Source organism: Ochotona princeps, chromosome 24, assembly GCF_030435755.1.
Source record: "Ochotona princeps isolate mOchPri1 chromosome 24, mOchPri1.hap1, whole genome shotgun sequence".
Lineage (NCBI taxonomy): Eukaryota > Metazoa > Chordata > Mammalia > Lagomorpha > Ochotonidae > Ochotona > Ochotona princeps.
Window position 1 is genome coordinate 14,436,501 of NC_080855.1, and position 22,323 is coordinate 14,458,823.

A 22,323-nucleotide genomic window follows, 5' to 3' on the forward strand; every position below is an offset into this window, starting at 1 on the left:
TCCACTCTTGTACATGAGGGATGGGTAGTGGATTGGGGTTGCTTCAGCAGCTGAGAGCAGCCCTCAGCTAGTGCAAGCACTGAGGGGTTTGAATACACTCACCTGGTTGTGGCAAACCAGCTCCCAAGGATGGCACTGTCCCCACATGTTATGTGGTACCTCAGGAAGGCAGGGCATTCCCCATTCAGGACCTCAGTATCCCATCGTGGGAGGTGACTCATCTGAAGCAGCAGTGCATGGCACTGTGTCCGCTTATTCATTCTGAGATTGAAGCATCCCAGTGATGTGACCATCACCAAGGAGAACACTTGATGAGGCTCCCTGAATTGCTGGCATTTGGGCTATCCCCTGCCATCCAGTCTCACAGGGACTAGTGAAGAACCTGGGCCAAAGCACAGAAGGGACTCTCCTAAGGCCACACGTGGTCTGTGGGGTTGCTGAAGCAGTCCTAGGGCATCTGAGTTTTTTGCCTGCTGAGCCCAGAGTCCAGGGACACTCCTTGAGGTCCAAGAACCTGAAGAAAGTCTCCACCTTGCCCTGAGGGAGCCATGGTCGGAACCTGGGGCGCTGTAGGTCTCACCTGCAGCTCCTGAGCACCCCTGCTAATCAGTCAGGTCACGAATGCCAGTGTCTGGCCAGCAGCCCTCAGTTGGCTGTGTGCCAGCTGACCTCTGCCCTGTAGGTGTGAGATGTCAGCAGCTGCGTCTCCTACTTTCTGCAGGTCAGGCTGGCTCTCCTTATAACAACAATAAGGCTCTGACCTACATCAATAAATGCTGGTGTCCCAGCCAAACACAGGGGCCTCGGGAGCGCAGGTGTAAGCAGGGACAGGTTTAGAAGCTTTCTGGAACTGATAGAGTGTCATTAAACCCTTCAGTGGTGTGAATCTGAGGGGTTTGGGAGCTCAGTAGAGTTTGTGTTTTCACTTCTTCCTTTACTCAGCAAGCATTTCTCGAGCACCTGCTGTGTGGCTGGCACTTTGCCTGAGTTGTTACCCCTACTACGCAGAGTTGGTGATGCGAATCCTTCAGATGATTCCAATACCAACTGCCTCTCAGTGAGGATGGCAGGCTGCTTCCTTGCCCAGCTGGGTGGGTGGGTTGTGGGAGGAGTCACTGGATCAGCGTGTGTGTGTGTGTGTGTGTGTGTGTAGGGGGCGGGGATGGTGCCTGCAGTAGAAAGGACCTGGGGGACAGTGGTGTGTTAGTCAGTTCTTCCTTACCACAATGAAATACCTGAGACAAATTGCTGAGGAAGGAAGGTGGTTTATTTTGGCTCTGTTTTGGAGGGTCCCAGCCCACAATATGGTGGCCTCATTAGTTCAGCATCTGCTGCTGCCTTCTTGCTGGCAGGGCCCCTGACAGTGTGGAACTCACAGGGCCAGGGCCAGCATGTGTATGTCTGTGTCCCTGTTCACGGGGTCTCCACCCTGATGCCTTAATTTCATCTCCTCATTTCCCTGAGGCCCCACTTCTGAACACCATGTCTCTCAGCTCCGTGGACAAGCCTCTGTCACACAGGCCTATAGGCACAGCCAGACTGCTAACAAAGCCACGACCAGCGTGTGCAGGGCCTGCTCCAGGCAGCGTGTAAGGCATTCTGTGAGTGGAGGAGCAGGCACAGCTGGCTCCCAAGGGTGGTCCCTTCTGGGCTTTAAGCTCTGAGCCCAGCACATTGCACAAGTCCAGGATCTCATGCTTAGGACCTCCCTAGAGATGTCAGAGTTCCTAGAGAGGGGGAATTAAAAGATCAGTCCATTAGAATGCAAGAAAAAAAAGTCTATGGGGCCCGGCGGCATGGCCTAGCAGCTAAAGTCCTCGCCTTGAACACCCCGGGATCCCATATGGGCGCCGGTTCTAATCCCGGCAGCTCCACTTCCCATCCAGCTCTCTGCTTGTGGCCTGGGAAAGCAGTCGAGGACGGCCCAAAGCTTTGGGACCCTGCACCCACGTGGGAGACCTGGAAGAGGTTCCTGGTTCCCGGCATCGGATCGGGACGCACCGGCCCATTGCGGCTCACTTGGGGAGTGAAACATCGGATGGAAGATCTTCCTCTCTGTCTCTGCTCCTCTCTGTATAATCTGGCTTTCCAATAATAATAAATCTTTAAAAAAAAAAAAAGAAAAAAAAGTCTATGGATAGTTTTTTCATAAGATGCATTTCCATGAACTTTTTTAAAGCAATTTATTTATTTTATTATTTAAAAAGGTAGTTACTGATACAGAGAGATCTTCTGTCTACTGGTTCACTCCTCAAATGGCCAAGCCAAAGCCAGGAGCCAGAAGCTCCATCTGCCGTGTGGGTGGTCATCATCTCTTCTTTTTCGGGTGCATTAGTAGGACTGCAGCTGGCACTCTGAGATGGGCTAAGTAGTGCCTTAACCTGCTACACAAGGCTAGCCCCTCCAGGAACTTTTTGAAAACCCTTGTATATGTGGATTTCAGAATCATTTTACATCAGCATAAGCTGATTTTGTTTTTATACTATTTTCCACCAACTTTTGGGAGTATGTCATGCACTGATTTTTTCATGTATTTCCTAAGGTCACGATGGTTAAGCAACTTCCTTCGCATTGCACAGGCAGTGCGTAGCAAGGTTTATATGCTGTCCTAGCTCTTTGCTCCCCATGTCAGTTCCTGCCACCACCTAGCCTCCTTGCTGTGTCTTCATCTCTTACTCTCATTTGTGGCATGGCTTAGAGGCCTGCCCGAGGAGCAAAACCACACCTGGAAGGTAACTGATCCGAGACCAAGACCCAGAGGTCAAGGCATCATCCTTGACCTCTCTGGTTGCACATGACCAGTGCCTTCCCACCACCAAAAAGGAAGAAAAAAAAAAAACCCACACACCTATGGGTTCTACCTGGGAAGTGCACACAGAACCCAGACTAGCTCACCACCATACCTGTCTTCCAGGGTAGGTGTATTGCAGGCAAGTTTAGAGTTGCATGGTCTTTGTCTCAGCAAGACTCTGTCATTACAATCTGAGGCAGCCACGAGCTGGGCCCCAGAGAGTCTTCACAGCCAGAGACAGGCAGATGTCACCGTGAGCCTCCAAGGTGGTGCTGCTCTTGGCCTTGGCCAGTGTGGGCGCTTCAGGGGCTCACACTCAGCCTGCTGCTCTCACCTTGCCCACCATGGTCATCACAGCTAGAAGAACCTCATTAAGGTGTAAGTCAGAGGATTGTCTCCTGCACCTGTGCCATCACTGGCTCCTGTCTCCCTCGCAGTGGCCCAGAATCCACACAGTCCGGTCCCTGTGCTCCTCCTAAGACTGATCTCAATTCCATGGTGTCCTCCAGCTCATGAACAGGCGGGCAGATGACAGGAAGGAAGGGTGGGAGTGGGCATGTGGGCAGATGGATGGAACCAGCAAACTGAGAAATCAGAAACTTCATGGAAATGCCCATCATAGAAACAATACATGGATTTCAACCTTTTTGTACCAAAGTATATTCTTTTTTTTAATTTTCATTCCATCAACTATTTGAATTACCTTCTTGTGTGATGGACATTTTCACTGCAGACTTGGAGAACAGCCCCTTTGGAGGCCCCGGGCACTGTGACGCTACAGAAATGGTACAGAGCTGTGATAGGTGCCCTGGTGCTGACAGTGTGGTAGAGGACACTGACATGGGTCGGGGGTCTGGGAAGGCTTTTCTGTGGAAGGGAAGTTGAGCTAGGAGAAAGTCGCACAGAGCTGAGCAGGGCTGGATGCTTTGGCCTGCCAGCTCACTCCAAGGAAAGAGAACATTTGCCCACCACCGTTTGTCATTGATGACTGGGATGTGAGACCGCCTTCTGTTTCTTGGCACCTCCTCCCTCCCTTGTTAGCAAAGAGCAGGTCAGGAGGAACTGACCTGGGCCATGTGTGATGATGAATTCTATGGGAAGGACAGGTTCTTGAGCTTGGGTCTGATTGGAAGAATGGAATGTTTTGTGCCATGTGCAGGAGGATTGACAATGGAATGTGGAGTGGGCGGGCCTTTGTAAGGGTGGGTGACAGGCCCACTGGTGCAAGGAGGGTTAGGAGTGGGGGAGAAGTGTTTGCATTACCCACTATGAACTGAAAACATACCTCTTATGAAGGTAAGGGAAATGTTTTCAAACATTGTGGTTACAAACAGCTGTGAATGCACTAAAAATCAGTGTCTTGAACCCTTTCTTCCAAAGAGTAAACTTTTCGGTATTTGAAGTACATATCAATAAAATTGTGTTTAAAATATATATATATATACCATTCTAGTCAGCCTGTCGCCGTGCTGTCATGAAACGGCACATAAAGGCCAATTGATTTCACTTGTGTCACATTTTTATCATCAAGTAGCCTGATTTGTGTAACATTTTCCTTAAAGAAGTCCAACATGTGGGGGGGTTGGAACCCACAACACATTCCGGAATAATTTGGAAACCTTGATGTAGTCCAGACTCACCTGGCACTCTTCCCCTTCCCCAAAAGTGGCCTTTTTTCCATTGCCTTTTGACTTTGAAGAAAAAACTCTGTTCTTGCTGGTAAAAGAGCCTCCTGTTCCCGTTTCTTTCCTGTAAATTATGAGGTAAGTTTGCATTTCTTACCTTTCCAGAAATCTCTGTTGCTGTGGTCTGACCTCAGAATTGTGACTTCTGGGAAAGCCAGCAGGTATGAGCATCACAGCTGTGAGCACTGGAATCCCCTGAAGTGCCGTGAGCACTTGGTGCGGTAGGAAGAGGCAGAACGCAGGTGGACGGCACCTGCTTAGTGCTCTGCACGTGACCTCTCTGAGACTAGACCAACATGTCGTCCAGTCCACACCAGTGACAAAACATACGGTCCTGAGTGCTGAACATTGTTTCCAGGGGGTACTTGAGGCTGGCTGTGCCCCTCCCTGAGAGGCAGAAGCTGTGAAAGCCATCGAGATGAGGTGCACAGCCATCACTGGTGACGGAGCAGTCGCTGCACATGTGTCGAACGTGATCCTGTGCATTCCTTTCACGTAGTCTTTAGAATGATGTCTGGGCTAGAGATTATTCCCGTGCTGTGTCCAGGGAAACTGAGGCCTGAGGCTTCAGCCAGTCAGCAAAAGGCCAGGGTTTGAGCTCAGGTCTGTTGTCTCCAAAGCCAGCTCTCATAACAGTGCTGTGCCATAGCATTTAGACTGCCAGGCCGGTGCTCCATCCCCTGCCTGGAGGACAGCCATGAAACACAGCCAGCTGGGAGGAGCAGCACAGTGAGGCCTCTCCTGGGACACGTGCTGCGCCTTCAACTCAGGCCAAGGGGCCACAGGGAGAAAGCTCTGACACCGGATCTGTTTAGGAGGCAGGAGGTATTTCTGTCTAAAGAAACGCTCTCACAGTTATTTATTCATTGTGAGAAGAGGAAAAAAAAGATAATAGAGTTTCCTGGAAAGGGATAAAAGTTCAATATGATAAACTCCCGAAAAGCAATCAAAGGGCAAAGAGGGCAGGAAAATAGAGGACAGAGAGAGTAAGAGAGAGGATGAGTCAAAGCGGCAAGTGTGTTAGCAGAAGCCCGGGAAGGGGCCATATTTCATGACAGTGGTGCGGAGCCAGCGCTGCTGGGCTGTCAGAAGCCTGTGCACCAGGGGTGGTGGGTCAGGGAGGCAGCGAGATGTGGCCCCACAATGTCACCCAGGTCCTGAGGACAAGCTGACAATGACAGGAACGGATGGACCAGTCAGCTGTTTCGCTGTTACTGCAAGGCCATTACATTAATTTTTGCCCATTAATCTGTGAATGTTGGGGATTGCAAACAAAAACCATAAAGCTCCAGAAAGGAGCAATCACTCACAGCCCCGCCAGTGCACGAGAGGAGAGTGTGAACAGTTCAGTTCACTCTCCATCCATATCTTTATTCTCTCTCACTGATTAAAATAGTTTATTTTGCCCAAAAAATAGATAAGCTAATTGTTCATTTAAAAATGAAAAAAAATTACAAATGAGGCTTGAATTCCCTTGAACTGCTCCTCCCCCAGTCACCACCACTTTCAGCTACTCCCAGTCGGGCTGGCTGAGCTCTCTCCAGTCCCTGGCCTAAAGCTGCTCCCCACATACGCGTCTGCAGCCAGCACTCAGGCAGAGGGCTTCAGCCCCTTCTCAGCAACTGTGAAGTCCACACAGCTTCAAACAAAAGGCTTTTCTAAGATCTTTTGGTGTCCAAAACCTGTCATGAGCTATTTATGGGCTCTTTGTAGGAGTTGTTTGTATCCATTTTTGTCAGTATACATTTGTTTATTTTTTTTCTCCAAAAATGTGGTATGTTTGGTTTTAGCTGTCCAAAACCCAGCTGAAGATATAACATAGCATGCATTGTATCCATATAAACGCACACATGGCTTTAACTCCCAGTGATGTTGAATTCCAGGTCATGGCTGGCTACAAGGATTTAGGATGAGGAGTTACAGAACTGTAAATCACCTCAAAATTTGGGCCACTTTTTAAAGTAACCTAAGCAGAATCATCATTATTTGCTGCTGTGGCATGTTTGTTTTTGGTCAGCCCTGTATATCAGAAGACCCTCTTGTTTTATCAGTTACAGAGTTCATGTGTTCCTTTTCATGGCTACATAGTGTTCTGTGGTGTGCCCACTTGTGTTTCTCTGGCTGAGAGCTTTGGTCAGCCTGGGCTTTCACTGCCCCAGACAGGGCTGCAGTGGTCACCCTCAGGCATGCACCTGTCTGCACATGGGCAGCCCAAGCAGCAGGACTGCAGGGTCACAAAGTTTTTCAGCACCAAGGTCACAGTCAGAGTAGCTCCCCGTGCCATAGACTGCCTCTTGCTGAGCCTCAGTTTGTAAGAGATGTATTTATGTGTTTAAGGGATGGAGTTGGAAGCAAGAGAGGGAGACAGCATGCTTGTCTTCCATCATCTGCTGGTTCACTCCCCAAATGCCGCAACATCTGTGGCTGCACCAGGCACAAGCCTGGAATTTGGAGCTCTGTCCAGGTGGCCCACGTGAGCAACAGAGATCCAAGAACTTGGGTTATTATCTGCTGCCTTCCAGGTGCACTAGCAGAGGTGGGATTTAATCCTAAGCGCTCTGATATGGGACGCAGGCATTTCTAGTGATGGCCTAACAGGCTGTGCCACAACACCCGCCCCCTTAAATCTCTTTTCATGGCTGCCTACTGGTCTGTTGTAGCAGTGTTCACTGCTGGAGGCAGCCATGGTGAAGGACCGCAGGCTAGGTGGCTTACACAACACAAACTCGCTGTTGTGCTCTGAGGGCCAAGAGTCCATGCTGTGTTGTCAGCAGACTAGGAGGAGAAGCCTAACATGGACTTCCCTGCCGGTTCTGGGCTTTGCTGCTTGCTTCTGCTGCTTCTTGGCTCATACAGGTGTCGTCCAGGTCTCCACCGCCGTCTTTACCTAGTGCACTCTCTCCTGCGTATGGAACCCTAGCCCTCATCTCCACTGTTTGTAGTGCGCAGTCAGGCTGGATGTGGGGCCACCCTGATGACAGCATCTAAACCAGCTCACCCCTGTAAGATGACCTGCTTCCAAATCAGGTCACAGACTGAGAGGGGTAGAGCTTCAACAAAAGAGTTTGAGCAGGACCCAGTGCAACCCATACTGTGCACAGTCAGGATATGCAAGTCAGCTTGTATTGGCACCAGAAGTTGCTTCTGCCGTGCTGTGGTGAATGTGCTGTTACAGAAATCTAGCTGTGTGTCTCTAGTGAATCTCTAGGGTCAAGGGCAATGATTGCCCTAGTCAGGTTGCTTTTCAGAAAGCAATGTCAGGGGGCCCGGCCATCACAGCAGAGCCCCCTATGTGTGTACATATGCACTGCCTGTGTGGACACAGGTGTCTTTCCCTTCAAGTCATTTTCATTTTATCCCTCATTCTTGCCAAAAGCAGAGTCCAGAGGGTTAACAGCAAAATGGAAACAATAGCTCAAAGTGACTATGTGGGGGTATGCTCTCTACAGCCACGTAGATGGCTAACTTCAGAAATACGGGGCCCTCCAGGCACTGGGCACTGAATCAATCAGCAAAGTTTCATTCACAGGGCAGCCTGCCAAGTGCGACAGGCAGAGAAGGAAGTCTGTGATTTAGTCGAGTTGGTGAAGCCCACAGCAGCCCACATAATCCCACTGCTGTGGAAGGTACTCAACACTGAGCACTCGGGTCACCATCTGGGCCAGTGGTGGCCAGGTGAGAGTCCCCCAGAGCCGCCACACAGCAAGCCTACCTGAATTCTTGTAGTGTACACTCTGGGGGCTGCAGAGCTCACAGGGACTTCTAAGAGCAAGACAGCAGGGAGCCCTCTGAGAAGCAAGTGTGTGTGCGTGTGTGTGTGAGAGAGAGAGAGAGAAACACAGGGTGAGGCTGGGGGTATGGTCACCATACCACCAACAGACACCTAACTCAGCAGGGCCAGGGCCTTACTGCTCCCCAGCCCAGTGCCGAGAGTGGAGGGCAGGATGCAGGGAAGGATAAATTTAGCCCGCCTTTCAGGGGAGAACATCGATCTCCAATGGAGTGCTGTGTCTGAAGGAAAATGGAAGCCTTCAGCTGGTCATCTGGGACAGTTTCACTCGAACAGCTAAAAGCCCAGGGAGAAGAAGCTCTGTGACCAGCTCAGCCCGCCAGCAGGTCCCGTCTCATCTCTGCTTTTGGCAGAAGGATGATGGCCACCCCACCCTTTGTTGGTGCGCAAGAACAGGTGCCACTATACTTTCTGCAAAGGAATTTAGGTTTCTGCTTTGAATGCCACACGCCCACATCCAGTAAAATTGATGTGGCCCCTGCCACAGGTCTGCTTGGCTACAGGCCCAAGCCACTGGCATCTGACAGGTCACACATGTCAGAACAAGGCCACTGCCAGCCCATGCCCCAGTGTCAAGAAGCTGGGTGAAGGCCATCTGCTAGCAGATGTAGGCATACATCTTCCCCAAATATGCATGCCGCACCCTAAGCACTACCACTGCTGTCCCAAACAGTGGATGCCCCCCCTGATGACCATCCATCCCACAGCCTCACCAGTGCCATGGCAATGCCTTCTGGCCTGTGGCCTCCTCCACCACTGCCGCCATGGCAATGCCTTCTGGCCTGTGGCCTCCTCCACCACTGCCGCCATGGTGGGAAGGGGAAGAAGTCCCATCTGTCAGCATTTGGGACACTCATCATCTGCTTTCGGGCGCCAAAGGTCACTGAAAGGCTGAGCCGCTTCCAGGAATTCATGGCTCTGAAAACGTGGGGCTGACCGTAAAGGATTTACAGCGAGGGCACGAGAGAAACCCAAATCTCCGTTCCGCCCCCGCCTGTGGGCCCCTGAGCATTGTCCATTGTGTCTCGAGTTCTTGGGAATCAGTGAAGTCAGTGCACACAGTGGTACGGGTCCAAGTTAATAATGAATGTGGAAGAGGGAGAAGGAGTGTTCAATATTTAAACATTTCGGAGCGCCTGGCCCATTCTGCCAGTCACTCCGCCTGCTTCCTGGACGGGCTCTGCGAGACCCAGCCTGTGACACGCCCCAACTGTGTCTGCAGCCCCAAGCCTGCGGGACTCCTCCTCGCCTTCTGATGTCTTTCTTAGAAGAAGCAGGAGGTGGGCAACATACACAGGAAGGTGGTTCTTCTGCTGCCTGGGGCTTCTCTGGGGGCTTTGTAAGTGTGGGGTCCCTGTCCAGAGCTGTTTTAGGTTTCTCAGGTCTGCTGCTGTCACACATCGTGCATGGGTCCTCACCTTGAAAGCGTGAGACAGGCCTACCAGGGACACACACAGTCGTGGTGAAGAAGTGCCTCTCCAGGTGCACAGATTGGAACGTCCCTTAGAAGCTGCCTATGATGCAGAGTTGTACAGATCAATGCCTCCCCCTCGACATACATTATAGAGAAGGAAAAGTGTTTTGGGGGGAGGGAAAACATTTGGCCCCAAGACATAATAAAATCATGCTTAAGGATGCAGCAAACTTTAAGTCTCTTAGTTAAAGGAAATCAATACTTTTATAATGAAATATTAATACAAAAAAGAGAGAAGAAATCAAAACTACAAATGCAGAATAGCCAGAGTGATGTTAATGTTGAATGCATTAGCTCAGCATTTGCAAGGAGAGGAAGCACAGAGGAAAAACAGATAGGAGACAGCCCTCTGGCCCAGGCAGGCCCCTTTTCCATGGGTTTTCTGTGCTGAAGGCCCATACCTCTCAGATGCCACAGTTTCCCAGTAAATAGCCATCCTTCAGGAGTGCAGGGTATCCACCCTCCCAGACACCCCTGCACTGGCCGCAGGACCAGGGGATGTGGAGACTTGAGTACACAGCTGGCAGATCCTTGCCTTCCCCACTAAACTCTCCATCATATGTCTTCGCTGGGAATGGGCACATAGGAACCTGGGTGAGGCAGCTGTTTCCCCAAGTCCAGCCCCATTGAACATTGTCGTTTGCCACAGTTCTGCCTGATACACTCCGCTGCAATAGAGAGGCCACTGGCAGGCGCCTCTTCCCAGGCCACGCATCCATCATGAGTTAAGATTTTAAGGATCTAGGTGGAGACAGCCAGAACTCTATTTTCTCACAGGCTGCTTTTCTGTCTAATTCCCTTTAAGCTTAACTGGGTGATGTTTCTTTAGACAAGCTGTCTGGTGGCTTACTTTCTTGACTCAGGGCGTTTTCCCTTACATCACATTGCTAGTTCTGCCACCCAGCCCTGGATCTAAAGACACTTGTAAAAACTATCTCCAGTTCTGGCGTCATCGGGCGCACGTTCCCAGCCCTATAAATTCTGGTTAAGCAGTCAAAACATAGAGCACTGCCTGAACAGTAGAACCCTTTTAGCTCATTGAGTCCTCGTGACATGAGAGAGGGGACAATGGTTTACAAGGTAAGCAGATCTCCCTCTTCCCAGGAAGTCATATGCTTACAGGGGATGGCCAGAACCCTGGGCACTCTTTGACCACTGCATCCTGCGTCCAGGATAGAATGTGCAGGCCCAGCACCAGGGCTCCTCAGGGCATCTGCCCTATAGGCAATAGAAGCCACATGTACAACAGTCTCAGCCACCTTGTGCTGCCAGCTCTGCCAAGCCGGAAGCTGACTCAGCCCAGTCCACTTCCCAGCCTCACTCCAGGCTTTTGGAGCCTATCCCGACCTGATAAGCATCTGGGTCTGTGTGTGGTTGCACACGTGCTCCCTGATAGTATCTGCCCCATGTCACTCCAGATGCTATCTTCTGGTTCTTTTTGTAGATGATGTTTAACAGTGGATCATCCCCCCACCCAGCTGGCCCATCCCCAATCTGTTGAAACACCCAATGGGGAGAGCTTCTGTGCTGTGTACAAGTAAACCAGGCCCCTCTACAAGATCCCAGTCCTGGCTAATGGAAGCAGCAGGAGTGGGTCTGCAGGTGCATGGCTTTCAGCCTTGCCTTTTGTACCAACTGCACATGTTTGTGCACATAGTCAGGACTTCTTCCTTGGTCCCCATGTACACCACTGCTTTGAAAAACACACAAGACAGGGTGCAGTGTGAGCTATACACCATGTGGTTTCCCACATGGAACAGGACTAATGAGAGGAGACACCTGCTGCTAGAGCTGGTCCCTAGCCAGCCAGGAGCTCCGGAAGCTCTCCTGGCCCACCCCAGCCCAGTAGGCCCCCAGTTCTGCTCTGTTAGGTTCTTAAGGCAGAGGAGTCAGGGGTTGGCAACCCCCTGCTCATGGTCTAACCTGCCTCCCTCTTGCTGCTTTTAGCCCTGTCTAGGCGATCGTTGGTGAATTTGCTAGTGCCCTGGCTGAGAAACTGTTGTGGAGCGCTTTGCTTGCTAATGTACAGACGGTAATGCCATTGGAAGAAGGCAGGGGCTGGGCGAGTCAGGGGCCCAGGCCTTGGGAAGAAAGTCCAGGTCCTATTAAAAAAAAAATTCTGACACCAGATTGGACCCCCCACCCCCACCCCATGAGAGACTCCTGGAGATCTCGTGCCCTCCTGCCTTGCAACTGCCAGCTCTCCCTCTGGGGACCTTGGGACCAACACAGCCTTGCCACCCCGGCAGTGAAAGCAGCACCCAAACCTTGGCTCTCTCCCGTGGGTGGCAGCCCATAGGGGCATGTCCTCACCTGGCAGCAGACACATCTCTGAGGGCACAGTTAGGACAGAGATTACCCAAAGAGGAGGTGAGATACTGAAAAGATTATTTTTTTCTTTCCTGCAGGTTTTCAAGTGTAGTCCTTAAAATCCAAGAGGATTTATCCATGGATAAGGAGCTGTAGGGTAAAAGAGGCTGCACGCTCCAGCTATTTTTGTATGTTGAACATGTTACTATCCCTTTTCTGTACACAGAAATAAAAAGATCTTTATACATTTTGAGGTACAGCCAGTCAGTGACGCTGGGGTCGGTAATTCTCCCGCTTGGCAGAGGGAAGCCCTTGGAACTCCTTCCGCAGTTGCCCTTCTTGATTGCAGATCTGTCTGCTAAGATGGACAGGAAGTGAATTCTTCAGCACCAGAGTACAGGAAGAAAATGGGGAAATGACCACCACTAAGGTTGGAGGGCAGGGGTGCAGGTGTGGGGAGCCCTTCCACAGCCCCTAAACCCAGAGTCTGCCACAACTCAAAGTAGTGGCTCATTGGAGACTCACTTGAGGGGGTCTGGCAGCAGGGTCTCAGGGTGAACAGTCCACTCTGTCACTCAAGTGGTGGGGTCCTGGGGATCCCTGGGGGCCTCCTGGCCATTGAACATATCAGTAGACTGTGGTGATGCCCAGGTAAGAATCCAGGCATCAACTGGCCTGCTGTGGGTGCATTGTGGTTAGACTCTTGGATCTGATCCCTGCTTCTTCCTCAGAGCCCCCAGTACATGCTCCTTGAACAGTTGTGGACCCTAGGTACCATCATCCTACAGTGACCAATCTTTCTGGAGCAACCCCACTCATGGGCTCCCAGCCACCCAGAATGGATCCAAGAACTATTCCCTGAATCGGGTGGGTGGGTGAGAAGCCGTGTCAATGTTGGTCTTAGCAGCCGCAGCCTGTGCAGAGCCAACAGCTGGATGAAGTCCCAGACCCCAGCCCAGCTCAACCCCTCCTCTCTGGCCCTGGGGACCTGGCAGATAGCACGGGGGAGGGGAGAGGTGAAAGGGCAGAGACACAGAGATGGCGAAGGAGCCAGCCAGGGAGGAATGAGGCCACGGCCGCACTTGCTGTCTTTAGTTTGTGCACAAGGTCATGAGGCCGATTGATTTTTTACTGTTTCCCAGCATCGCCATGGGTGGTGAGAAAATATGAACACTGCATCGTCAGAAACCTGAGCTGCAGCCTTGGAATGAATTTGCTAATGAAAGGCAAGCTCAGGGACCTGCGCCATGGTCCTCATTCACTCAGATGCTGGGGAAAGTGGTTGCTTCTCCCGAACCAGCGCTTGGCCTTGGCAGGTTTAGTTTTATGCTTTTCGGTACAGAGCAAGCCTATGTAAATGTTGGGGTAGCCAGCCCTTCCCTCCATATCACACATCTTTCCTGAGACGTCTGCGAAAACTGGACTTGTCTCGTCTCAGGCTTCAGTTCTCTTGTGCACCTAAGGTTCAGAAGCTGCTCATTGCAGGGGTTTGGGTGAGGTATTCCCAACCTGTGATTTTCCCATCCACCCATCCCAGTGCTGCCAGTGGAGGCTGGGGGAACCCCCCATATCAACCACGGACAGAGGCTGCACACTGAGGTGCCCCCCACTCCGAGACCAAGCATGTTTGGTCCAGCTTTCCTGAGATTGCCCACTTCTGGTTTTTAAGAAAACATGTGAATTAAAGCATCAGTACTTTAAAAAAAGAAAGAGAAGAAAAAGTTTTCTGTAGAATTCCAGATGCCCAACTTCTCTGAAACAATTGCAAATGGTGGTGTCTCTGAGGCCAGTGGCTGGCAGGCAGTAGCCACTTTGACCCATCACCACCTTCTCCTGTTGCCTCCCGGATGTCTGCCCGTGCTGCTGTCCTCCTGGCAGAGTTGCTGGGTAGAGCCCACGCCTCTGCCAAGCGAGGGACAGCACACAACCAGTGGACAGACTGGGAGGAGCCTTGAAAGATGCTCTTTGCCATGCATGTTTTTCTTGGACTTCTGAAGACCCTCCCCCCCTTATATGCATGACCTTCAGAATGTGTTTTTGTTTGTTTGGTTGGTTGTTTCTGCTGTTTGTTTTTGGTTTTTAGAATTTTCATTTCTTTGTGTGGAAGACAGGGTGAAAGAGAGAGCTCTTCATCTGCTGGTTCATGCCCCAGGTGGCCTCAATGACCAGGCCTGGGCCAGGCCACAATCAGGAGCTTAGAATGCCATCCTGGTCACTTATGTGATTGGCAGGGTTCAGATAATTGAATCACCATCTGCTACCTGCCTAGGCACATTAGGAGGAAACTGGATCAGAAGTGGGGCTGTCAGGTCTTGAACAGGTACCCACATGGGATAGCAGCATAACAGGCAGCAGTCTCACTGCACATAAGCCACTCAAAATGTTTACACCAAAATGAAATGACCTGTTCATTCTGTTTCCCAAGAGCTTTCGGGAGTCCCTAAAGGGCTAGTGGCTGCCTCCTTACTCGGTACACCGTGTTCCTCACCCCACCCCCTTGCCAACCTTGGCATGGTTGTTGTTTTTTAACGCAGGTGCTTTCATGGAGAAGCGCCCTTGTTGACAAGGCTGTGCCTGGCAGAGCAGTTACATTTTCATCTGTGTGCACCTGCTGTCACACCAGTTAGAAAAAAGACCTGCAAGGGCCGTTACTTGGGGTTAGCTTCACATGGTGAGGCTGCAAGGCTGCCAGGCAGCTGTGTCTGGCATTCGAAGGCGTGCCCAAGGAGGACTTAATGAAACAGACACTTTAGGATAAATCCATGTGTCCTGAGAGCCAGGGCCACATGGTGTCATTTCCTCCAAGGTCTCCAGGAAGCTTGGAGCCCTGGCTCGCTGAAAGTCGTTCTAGTGTCACCTTCTCTTTCCATTCACCTTGTGTCATTGGGCTCTTGTCACCTGGTTTTTGTTTCATTGGCTCTCAGGACTTGGTGTCTACAGCTTTGTGGGTGGGTTTGATAAGTGTCCGTCCACTGTCTCACACCCTTCCTGGAAGCAGGGGAAATGTCAGCCTGCCCATGGGGATGATGCAGGACCGGAGCAAAGTCAGTGCAGCCAGAGAGTGGAGAGCCTATGGCGTGCACCCTGAGCCAGCTGCCCTTCCTCCGTGGCCTCGGCCTGCACCTGCGCTCAGCTGGCTGTCACATCTTCTTAACCTGAAGCAGTTGTGCTTCAGTCTTTTTTTTTAAAGACTTATTTATTTTTATTGGAAAGGCACATATACAGAGGAAGATCTTCTGTCCGTTAGGTTCACTCCCCAAGTGGCTTCAACGGTTGCAGCTGAGCCTATCCGAAGCCAGGAGCCAGGAGCCAAGAGCTTCTTCCTGGTCTCCCACGCGGGTGCGGGGTCCCAAGGTTTTGGGCTGTCCTCAACTGCTCTCCCAGGCCACAAGCAAGGAGCTGGATGGGAAGTGGGGCTGCTGGGATAGGAACCAGTGCCCATATGGGATCCTGGCGCGTTCAAGGAGAGAATTTGAACACTATCGCACTGAGCCTGCGTTTCAATCTTAATAGCCTATATCCTCCTGGTAATTCTGGTAAAGTGAATGGCACAAAATTTCAGCAGAGGTGGCTGGGGCTTCCTGCTCAGGCAGCAATTTAGAGAACTTTGGGCTCAAGCTCCCCCTTCTCTCAGTTTCTGATGGTTTTCCTCTTTCCAGTCTTACCCTTCACAGATGACCTTGGTGACCCAGGGTGGGCGCATACAAACTCAGCTTCACTGGTCTCCCCCAGAGATGACCAGCACCGCCCAGGAGATGGTTGAGGGAGCACTTCTTAGAGTCAGGAAGCTGTGGGTCACCTGCCCATCCTAACAGAGCCTTTTCTTAACTGTGTCAATTAAGGTTGAGTTCATGTCCCTCTCTGGTAGAAGCCTGGGTGTAGGTAGGTAGTCAGGGACAACACAGAGGGAGCAGGGGCCCAAGCTCCTACCTGCACAGTGCTCTGCTCTCTAATGTGATATGTCCTCATGGTCCAGGATGGCTGTTAGATTTTTCAGCCATCACACCCATGCTTCAGAAAGCAGAATGGAGGAGGAGGCACCCCTCGCTTTCCTCGTAAAGGACCTTCTGGGAGATCCTACAGCCATTTTTCCCTCTTGCTCATTGGCCACCACCTAGTCACATGGCTGTGCCTCACAGAGTCTGTGGCTGCAGCTCAAGGGGAAAATACTGTTGGAAGACAACTAGCATTGCCAGGTACACTGTTCCACACCCTCTCAACCCAGAGGATTCCAGACACTAGCTGTTGAAGGAACAGGAGTTGTTGCATAGCACACCTTGGCATACTTGCAGGCCCCAGCCCTGGACAGGCCACAGGTGGACAGGGGAGAGCACTGTGTACCCATTCTGTTGCATAGACTCCTGCCCAAGCTGGCCCTGAACTGCAAGAGCTATGGGAGGTGGGGAGAGATTTGTGCAGACTGCAAAGAGACACCAGGGAATTCCTGAATGAGAAACAGCCCAGCAGAGCTGACAGCAACCACCTGGCCTCTGGAGGCCCGTGACTCCATGTCCGCGTGCTCACCTCACCTACCCAAGGATTTGGGGGTTTGAAAAGGGACCTGGCTCTAAAGGTCTCTGAGGGTTAGAACTTGCCTGTGTTCTGTGGCTTTGACCAAGAACCTAAGGGTGGATAGCAGAGATGATCAACTGAAAATGCAAATGCAGCCTGGCAGTTTAGTCAGAAGGGCCCCTCCAGGTGCTGTGGGCAAAAGATGTTCAGTGACACCAGATCTTTTCCTTTCTTAAAAAGAAAAAATTTGCTCATTCATTCATTTGATGCTCCATCTGCTGGCTCACCACCAAATGCCCACAGCAGCTATGACTGAACCTGGCTGAAGCCAGGAGCCCAGAACGCCATCCAAGTCTCACATGAGCGTGTCTGGAACGCAACTACTTGGGCCTTCATCAGCTGCTAATGCCTTGGGTTAACAGGAAGCTGGATTAGAAGCAGAGTAGCCAGGATTGGAACAAGCACTCTCACTGGAGATGTGTGAGTTGCAAGCAACGGCTTAGCGCACGGTGTCCCACGCCTGGCCCACATCTCTTCATTTTAGGTAAAACCAGAAATCCATATCTGTAAGTCATATCTGCTCTTGTGGACATGGTGATGTCTACAGCAACCAGCTATAAACTGGATGTGAATAAATCAAAATCCATGTCTGGGCCCCAGGTCCCTTTGGCCAGCTCTGCATGCAGAGTCCCATAACCACAGGTCTAGCAGGCAGATTCAGGCTCCCAAGGGAGGAGAGCATGTCCAAGGTCTCAGAGCCACTTTTTGAGTTGAGCTTAGACTGGAACCTGGCATTCTGACTGCCAGCCCAGAGCGCCTGCTCTTCCTGGACCTGAAATAGAAGACTGACCTTTGTGGCGTACGTTCACACTTCAAGAATGCCAGAGTTATGTCTTAGTTCCTCTTCCCAGAAGAACTGGCAGAATGCTGCCTGAGGGCCATAGGAAGACCCCTGACTGCCTCCAGGGCTCCTGGAAAGCCTGGGATGTGTTTCCCCGTTGGCGTGGGTCCACCTGCCACCAAAGGTCCTGGCAGCTCTGCCCCAGGAGGTGCTGATGAAACAGACCAGAACATTGGGGATAGGAGCCAGGAGAGCTGGGAGCTTGAGTCTGGCCAGCCCCCCAGGGCAGCTGTGTCTCTTTCCCTCATCCTCCCTTAGTTTAACAGTATTCAGTCAAGCACAGAAAATGAAAATAAAGCTCACTATACATAAGAAACTACTGGCATCCCTTTGCTTCAGTCTTCTAGCTTTCAAGTCTACATGAGGGCTTCAAAAAGCCCATGAAAAACACACATCAGAAGCAAATTGAGTGTGGACCTCAAACTTCAGGGGCCTCAAGTAACCTGGGCCTCTGAACTCTCTTTTCCATGAACTTCTTCAGTTACCCTGGTATTTCCTGTGCTCTGGGCAAGCGCCTGAATTTGTCACCATGGCGGAGTGTGTGTGATGTGCTACATCTTGAACATCCATGCCCCATCCTTAATCTTTCATCCCAGAGTGTGTGGCAGCAGTGGCCGATTTCCTCATCCACATATACTGAGTTTCATCCGGTCATTCCTACCCAGTATATACGTGAAACATCTTCACTTACCTGTCCTACCCCCAGGGCTTCGAGCATGTGTGTAGTTCATCACATGGCCCCACCAGCCTGAGTCCTCAGATGTGGGTTCAGACAGGTGGTAGGCACGTGCAGTGCTGCACCCTCTGATCCACATTCCGCAGGCTCTTCTTGAGAAATACCCAGGGAAGGCCCAGGATCTTACCTGCAGGCGGAGTCCTCAGGAAGCCGTGTATGGACGGTTGCTGTTTCTTGGTAACCCACGTGCACTTGGCTCATGCCCCGCCAGAGCTAGTTCAACAGGATCTGTGTAGCTGGGATGAAGCAAGAACTGGAGGAAGGGGCGCTGAGGCTGTGGGTGTGCCTTCATCTTCAGTTCTTCCCCTCATCCTCCTGACTTCTGACATGGCAAATCCACCCTCAGTGCATTTGCCACCCAGATTAGGGAGAGAGCCTGGGTAGCCAAGGAAAAGATGTCACTGGGCCCTCATGGATGCCAGTGCCACTAGGAAGGGAAAGAGGAGGGAGGTGGGGTTTAGTGGTAACAGGTGTGGAAAAGCCAGGGGAGCCCTGATCAGCCAGCCCCTTCCGAGGGCCAAGGAATCCCCCCCTTTGCTATTCTGCTGTCAGCGAATGGGAAGATTAAGGCCAGATTTGGCTTGACGCCAGCCCACCCCTATGCTTTATCTGCTGTTCCACTCACCTCACTCCAGATGTGTTATGGCAATAAACCAAGTACACGGCATCATAGTAACTAACCTGAGTTTTAAAGTAAACGAGAGGAAAGACGTGGTTTCTGAGAAGGGCATGTGACCAACTTGGTGACGCACTTGCCCATTTGGACTCAGGCACATGGGTGCATACAAGACTGAATCCTGACTCTTGTTACACTTCCCAGCTCCACCCATGTGGCTCTGATGAATTGACAGCTCAGAAAAAGCTGCCTGGACACTTTCATTTGTAAAAGGGTCATTTGTGTTTGAGGCCAGTGAACACCTGTAAACTCAGTGGGGTGGAGAGCAGGGGGTTATTTTAAGTGATTAAGAAGTGAGAAGCTCTAAAAACTGATTCTGCAGGGCTGTGGCTGAACGTCCCTGAGGAGCTGTCCTACTGGGAGTCAGGATGTACCAATGTTTACCATCGTTCATCCGAGTCGGTACCCTCCCCCAGCCTCACCACGCACACAAATAGAAATACACACAATCTGTCCCCCCGTGGCTCCCCCCAGGAGCTCCCAGCACACTCATACTCTGGTAGAGAGCAGTAAGTCTCTTCTGCAAAAGAGGGTTGCAGCTGCAGTGACCAGCCACCCACCCAAGCCCACCCTGTGCCCAGCAGGCCTCCACCATGGGCCACCTGCCCACACCCAGCTGGGTCCCTGGCTTTCAATGGCTTGGGCCTTAGAAATAGCTTCCTGTGCATATTAGAACAGACAGCCTCTTCTTGGACGGTTGTGGAGTTCCTCCAAGCCCCAGGAGGAGGGCTGAACATCAGGTCTCATTTCTGGATGAGGGAAGGAGGCTGGGGGAGTATATAGACCTGGCTGGGGCCCCATGGTAGTCAGTGAGCAGATGGGGCACAGAAGTGCAGCTCTGCTGAAGCCTGTACGCCATGCCCCACACCAGGCTCGCCACACAGCTGTACAAGCTGAGCCACAGCAGGCATGGAGCATAAAACAGGCAACATCTGAGCAGAGGACCATGGCTGTGTCCCAGCAAAAGTCTACTCACCACACCGACACTGGCCTGGGTTTGTCAGCCCCCTGAGTTGCCAAGAGAGGTAAGGTCAGGACCCAGAGAGCCTTCTGGAAGAAGTGTTAACCCAGAGTTGATCCATGCCACACTGAGGCAGTGCAAGATCTGGGGCTAGCTGGTGCATGCAAGTTAATGGCTGGAGGGTGCGAATTGGGGTCAGCCAGAAGGACTCACCCCCACCAGCCTTGCCTTACTTGGTACTACCCCTACATCATGAGATAAAGGCAATCCACAGGTCAGCCTTACCATGGCTGCTCCCTCACCCCTGGGGGCCAGCACAAGAGTCACCCCGGTCTGCATGGGCCCCTGGCCCGGTCAGCAAGGAGTATCTCCCGTGGACATGTTTGCATATTCCTTCCACAAAGCATAGTTACATCAGGCAGAGTTGAGAGGCTGTGCAGTGAAGTTGGCTCCTTTCGGGAAACAGACTGGGACCTTCAGAAAGCTCAGTGTGTCTTGTTGGGGGTGGGGTGTAATGAAGCCCTAGTGTGGCCCTTGGACTGGGTGCTTGCCCCTCATGTGTCTGACACAGTGTGGGGGATACTCCATGGCAGGCTCATGAGTTCTCTCCCGCCTGGTCACTCACTCTCTCATCTTGTAGGCTTCGCAGTGGCTCAATGCATAAACCAGCACAGCTCACCCTCCCTGTCCTCGCCGTCGCCGCCATCCGCCAGCGGGAGCCCCAGCGGCAGCACCAGCCACTGCGACTCAGGAGGCGCCAGCTCATCCTCCACCCCCTCTGCCGCCCAGAGTCCAGCAGGTAGGGGCCCATGACGAGGCTGGGGGGTGGGACAGACGACTGGAACAACCCAGTTCCTCACCACCGCCATCATGACAACTGGCACCCAGCTCCTGCTGATCACAGTGTTTGGAGAAGCTAAGCCCTGGGGTATTCACTCTGTTGCTGTGACCTGCAGGCAGGCTGACCCAGCCCACCCCATCAGCACCTCAAGTTGTTGGTGTCACAAGCAGGGCTCTCCCTGAGGCCGTTGTTGCAGCTATGGGAAGACAGTCATACTCTCCCCATACATTTGGTCCTGTCCGGTTATCTGACCCTTAACCATCCTGAACCCTGGCATGGCACAGAGGAAGCCCGGAGCCAGCAGGAGGTCCTGCAGTCAGCCCAGGACAGGCTGTACACGTGGCTCCCCAGCCATACCTCTCATTCTCACTTTGCTGAACCTCTCACACACATGAGACTCTGGGAGCTAAAGACACAGGGCTTCTGTCTCGAATAATGTGATCCCAAATAGTAGCCAGAAGAGCAGGGCCTGTGCAGGGCCTCCTTGATGGCCAGGAGCCAGTGTGATGCTTCACACCCTGTTGGCATTGCCTACGTGACTCTGGAGGGTCCCCAGCAGCACTGGCCTGTTCTCCCAGGCGGGTGACCCTGGTATCCTTTTTGATTCTTATGAAATCTGATCCATAACCTTTTCCGTTGTTATGGATTCAGGGATTGTGACAAGAGAGACATGACAGGGCCATGCAGCCCTAGGAAGTTGAGGCCCTTGGCTAAGAGCTCCCTGGGTGCCCACACCCTGCCTCCAGCCATTGCAGTTTCTGAGTTGCCAGCAAGGAGTTAGGGTGGCCTGCTGCCCAGGCATGCCTCTCTACTGTGCAGTGGCCATCACTTCCATCTCCTGCTGACATCCCCAAGGCCCTGATGAAGGTCACCCTCACACCACCTCCCTAGCTGTGGGGAGGTGACCGCCTTTCTCAGCTGTCTCTGAGCTTGACATGAAGTTGGCCACACCTGCAGGCAGTGGCCGCTGTAACTGGCACATTCAGACAGAGATTCCTTTAGAAGCTAAGGACAGCCTTCAGGGTCCCTGTTAATGCTGGCTCCATGCTTGCTCCAGGGACAGCGTGCAGAGTTGTGTGTCTGTGCCTGTGTGTGAGTATCTGCATCGGTGTGCTTACACCTGCATGGGGATGGAAGATCTCTTTCCATGGAAGCTGTGGGCGTCTGACCTTCATGCTAAAGGAGTCACAGCCAGCTGCTAAGTGAACACAAAGCCATGCCCTCCTTCGCTGGCACTGAAGCCAGTGGAGACCCTGTCTTTCGAATCAGGCCTCCCTTGGAGCATGAACCCCACTGTCTCTGCTGGAGGCAGACATCTGAGCACCCATTTCTTTTTTCTCAGCCTTCCTAAACCCCTCTGCCTCTGGCTGTCTGGTGATTGGGCAGCTCCAGGTGTGCAGCCCTGGCAAACTGGGGGGCCTCATGTGCATCCTGTTTGCTATGCCATTTGTCAGTCAAAATCCAAGGCCCGGCTTCCTTGGGATGCAGCTGTTGATCGCTGGAGAAGCAGGAGTGTCTGAAGCCATGAGTTACTGCCCATCCTGATGCCAGACCTCTGGCTTCAGCCTCCCTGTCTGTGCAGTGCCAGGCCTGTGGGGTACCTGTGTCCTCTGTCGTACTGGCTCAAATGAGAGGGCATCAGTACC

General features: G+C 52.0%; 1 protein-coding gene across 7 annotated transcripts in view; it reads left to right on the forward strand.

Moving 5' to 3' along the window:
• The window catches only part of CLEC16A (C-type lectin domain containing 16A), a 190,503-nt gene that overhangs the window by 159,077 nt on the left and 9,103 nt on the right, over positions 1-22,323 (forward strand). For 5 of the 7 annotated variants that reach the window (XM_058680868.1, XM_058680867.1, XM_004586757.3 and 2 more), the window contains exon 22: positions 20,477-20,635. In XM_058680868.1, the coding sequence (XP_058536851.1) occupies positions 20,477-20,635 (159 nt within the window). Of the gene's footprint in view, positions 1-11,687; positions 11,773-12,148; positions 12,304-20,476; positions 20,636-22,323 lie in introns of those variants that run through there. The other 2 variants (XM_058680871.1, XM_004586756.3) reach the window with 2 other exon arrangements.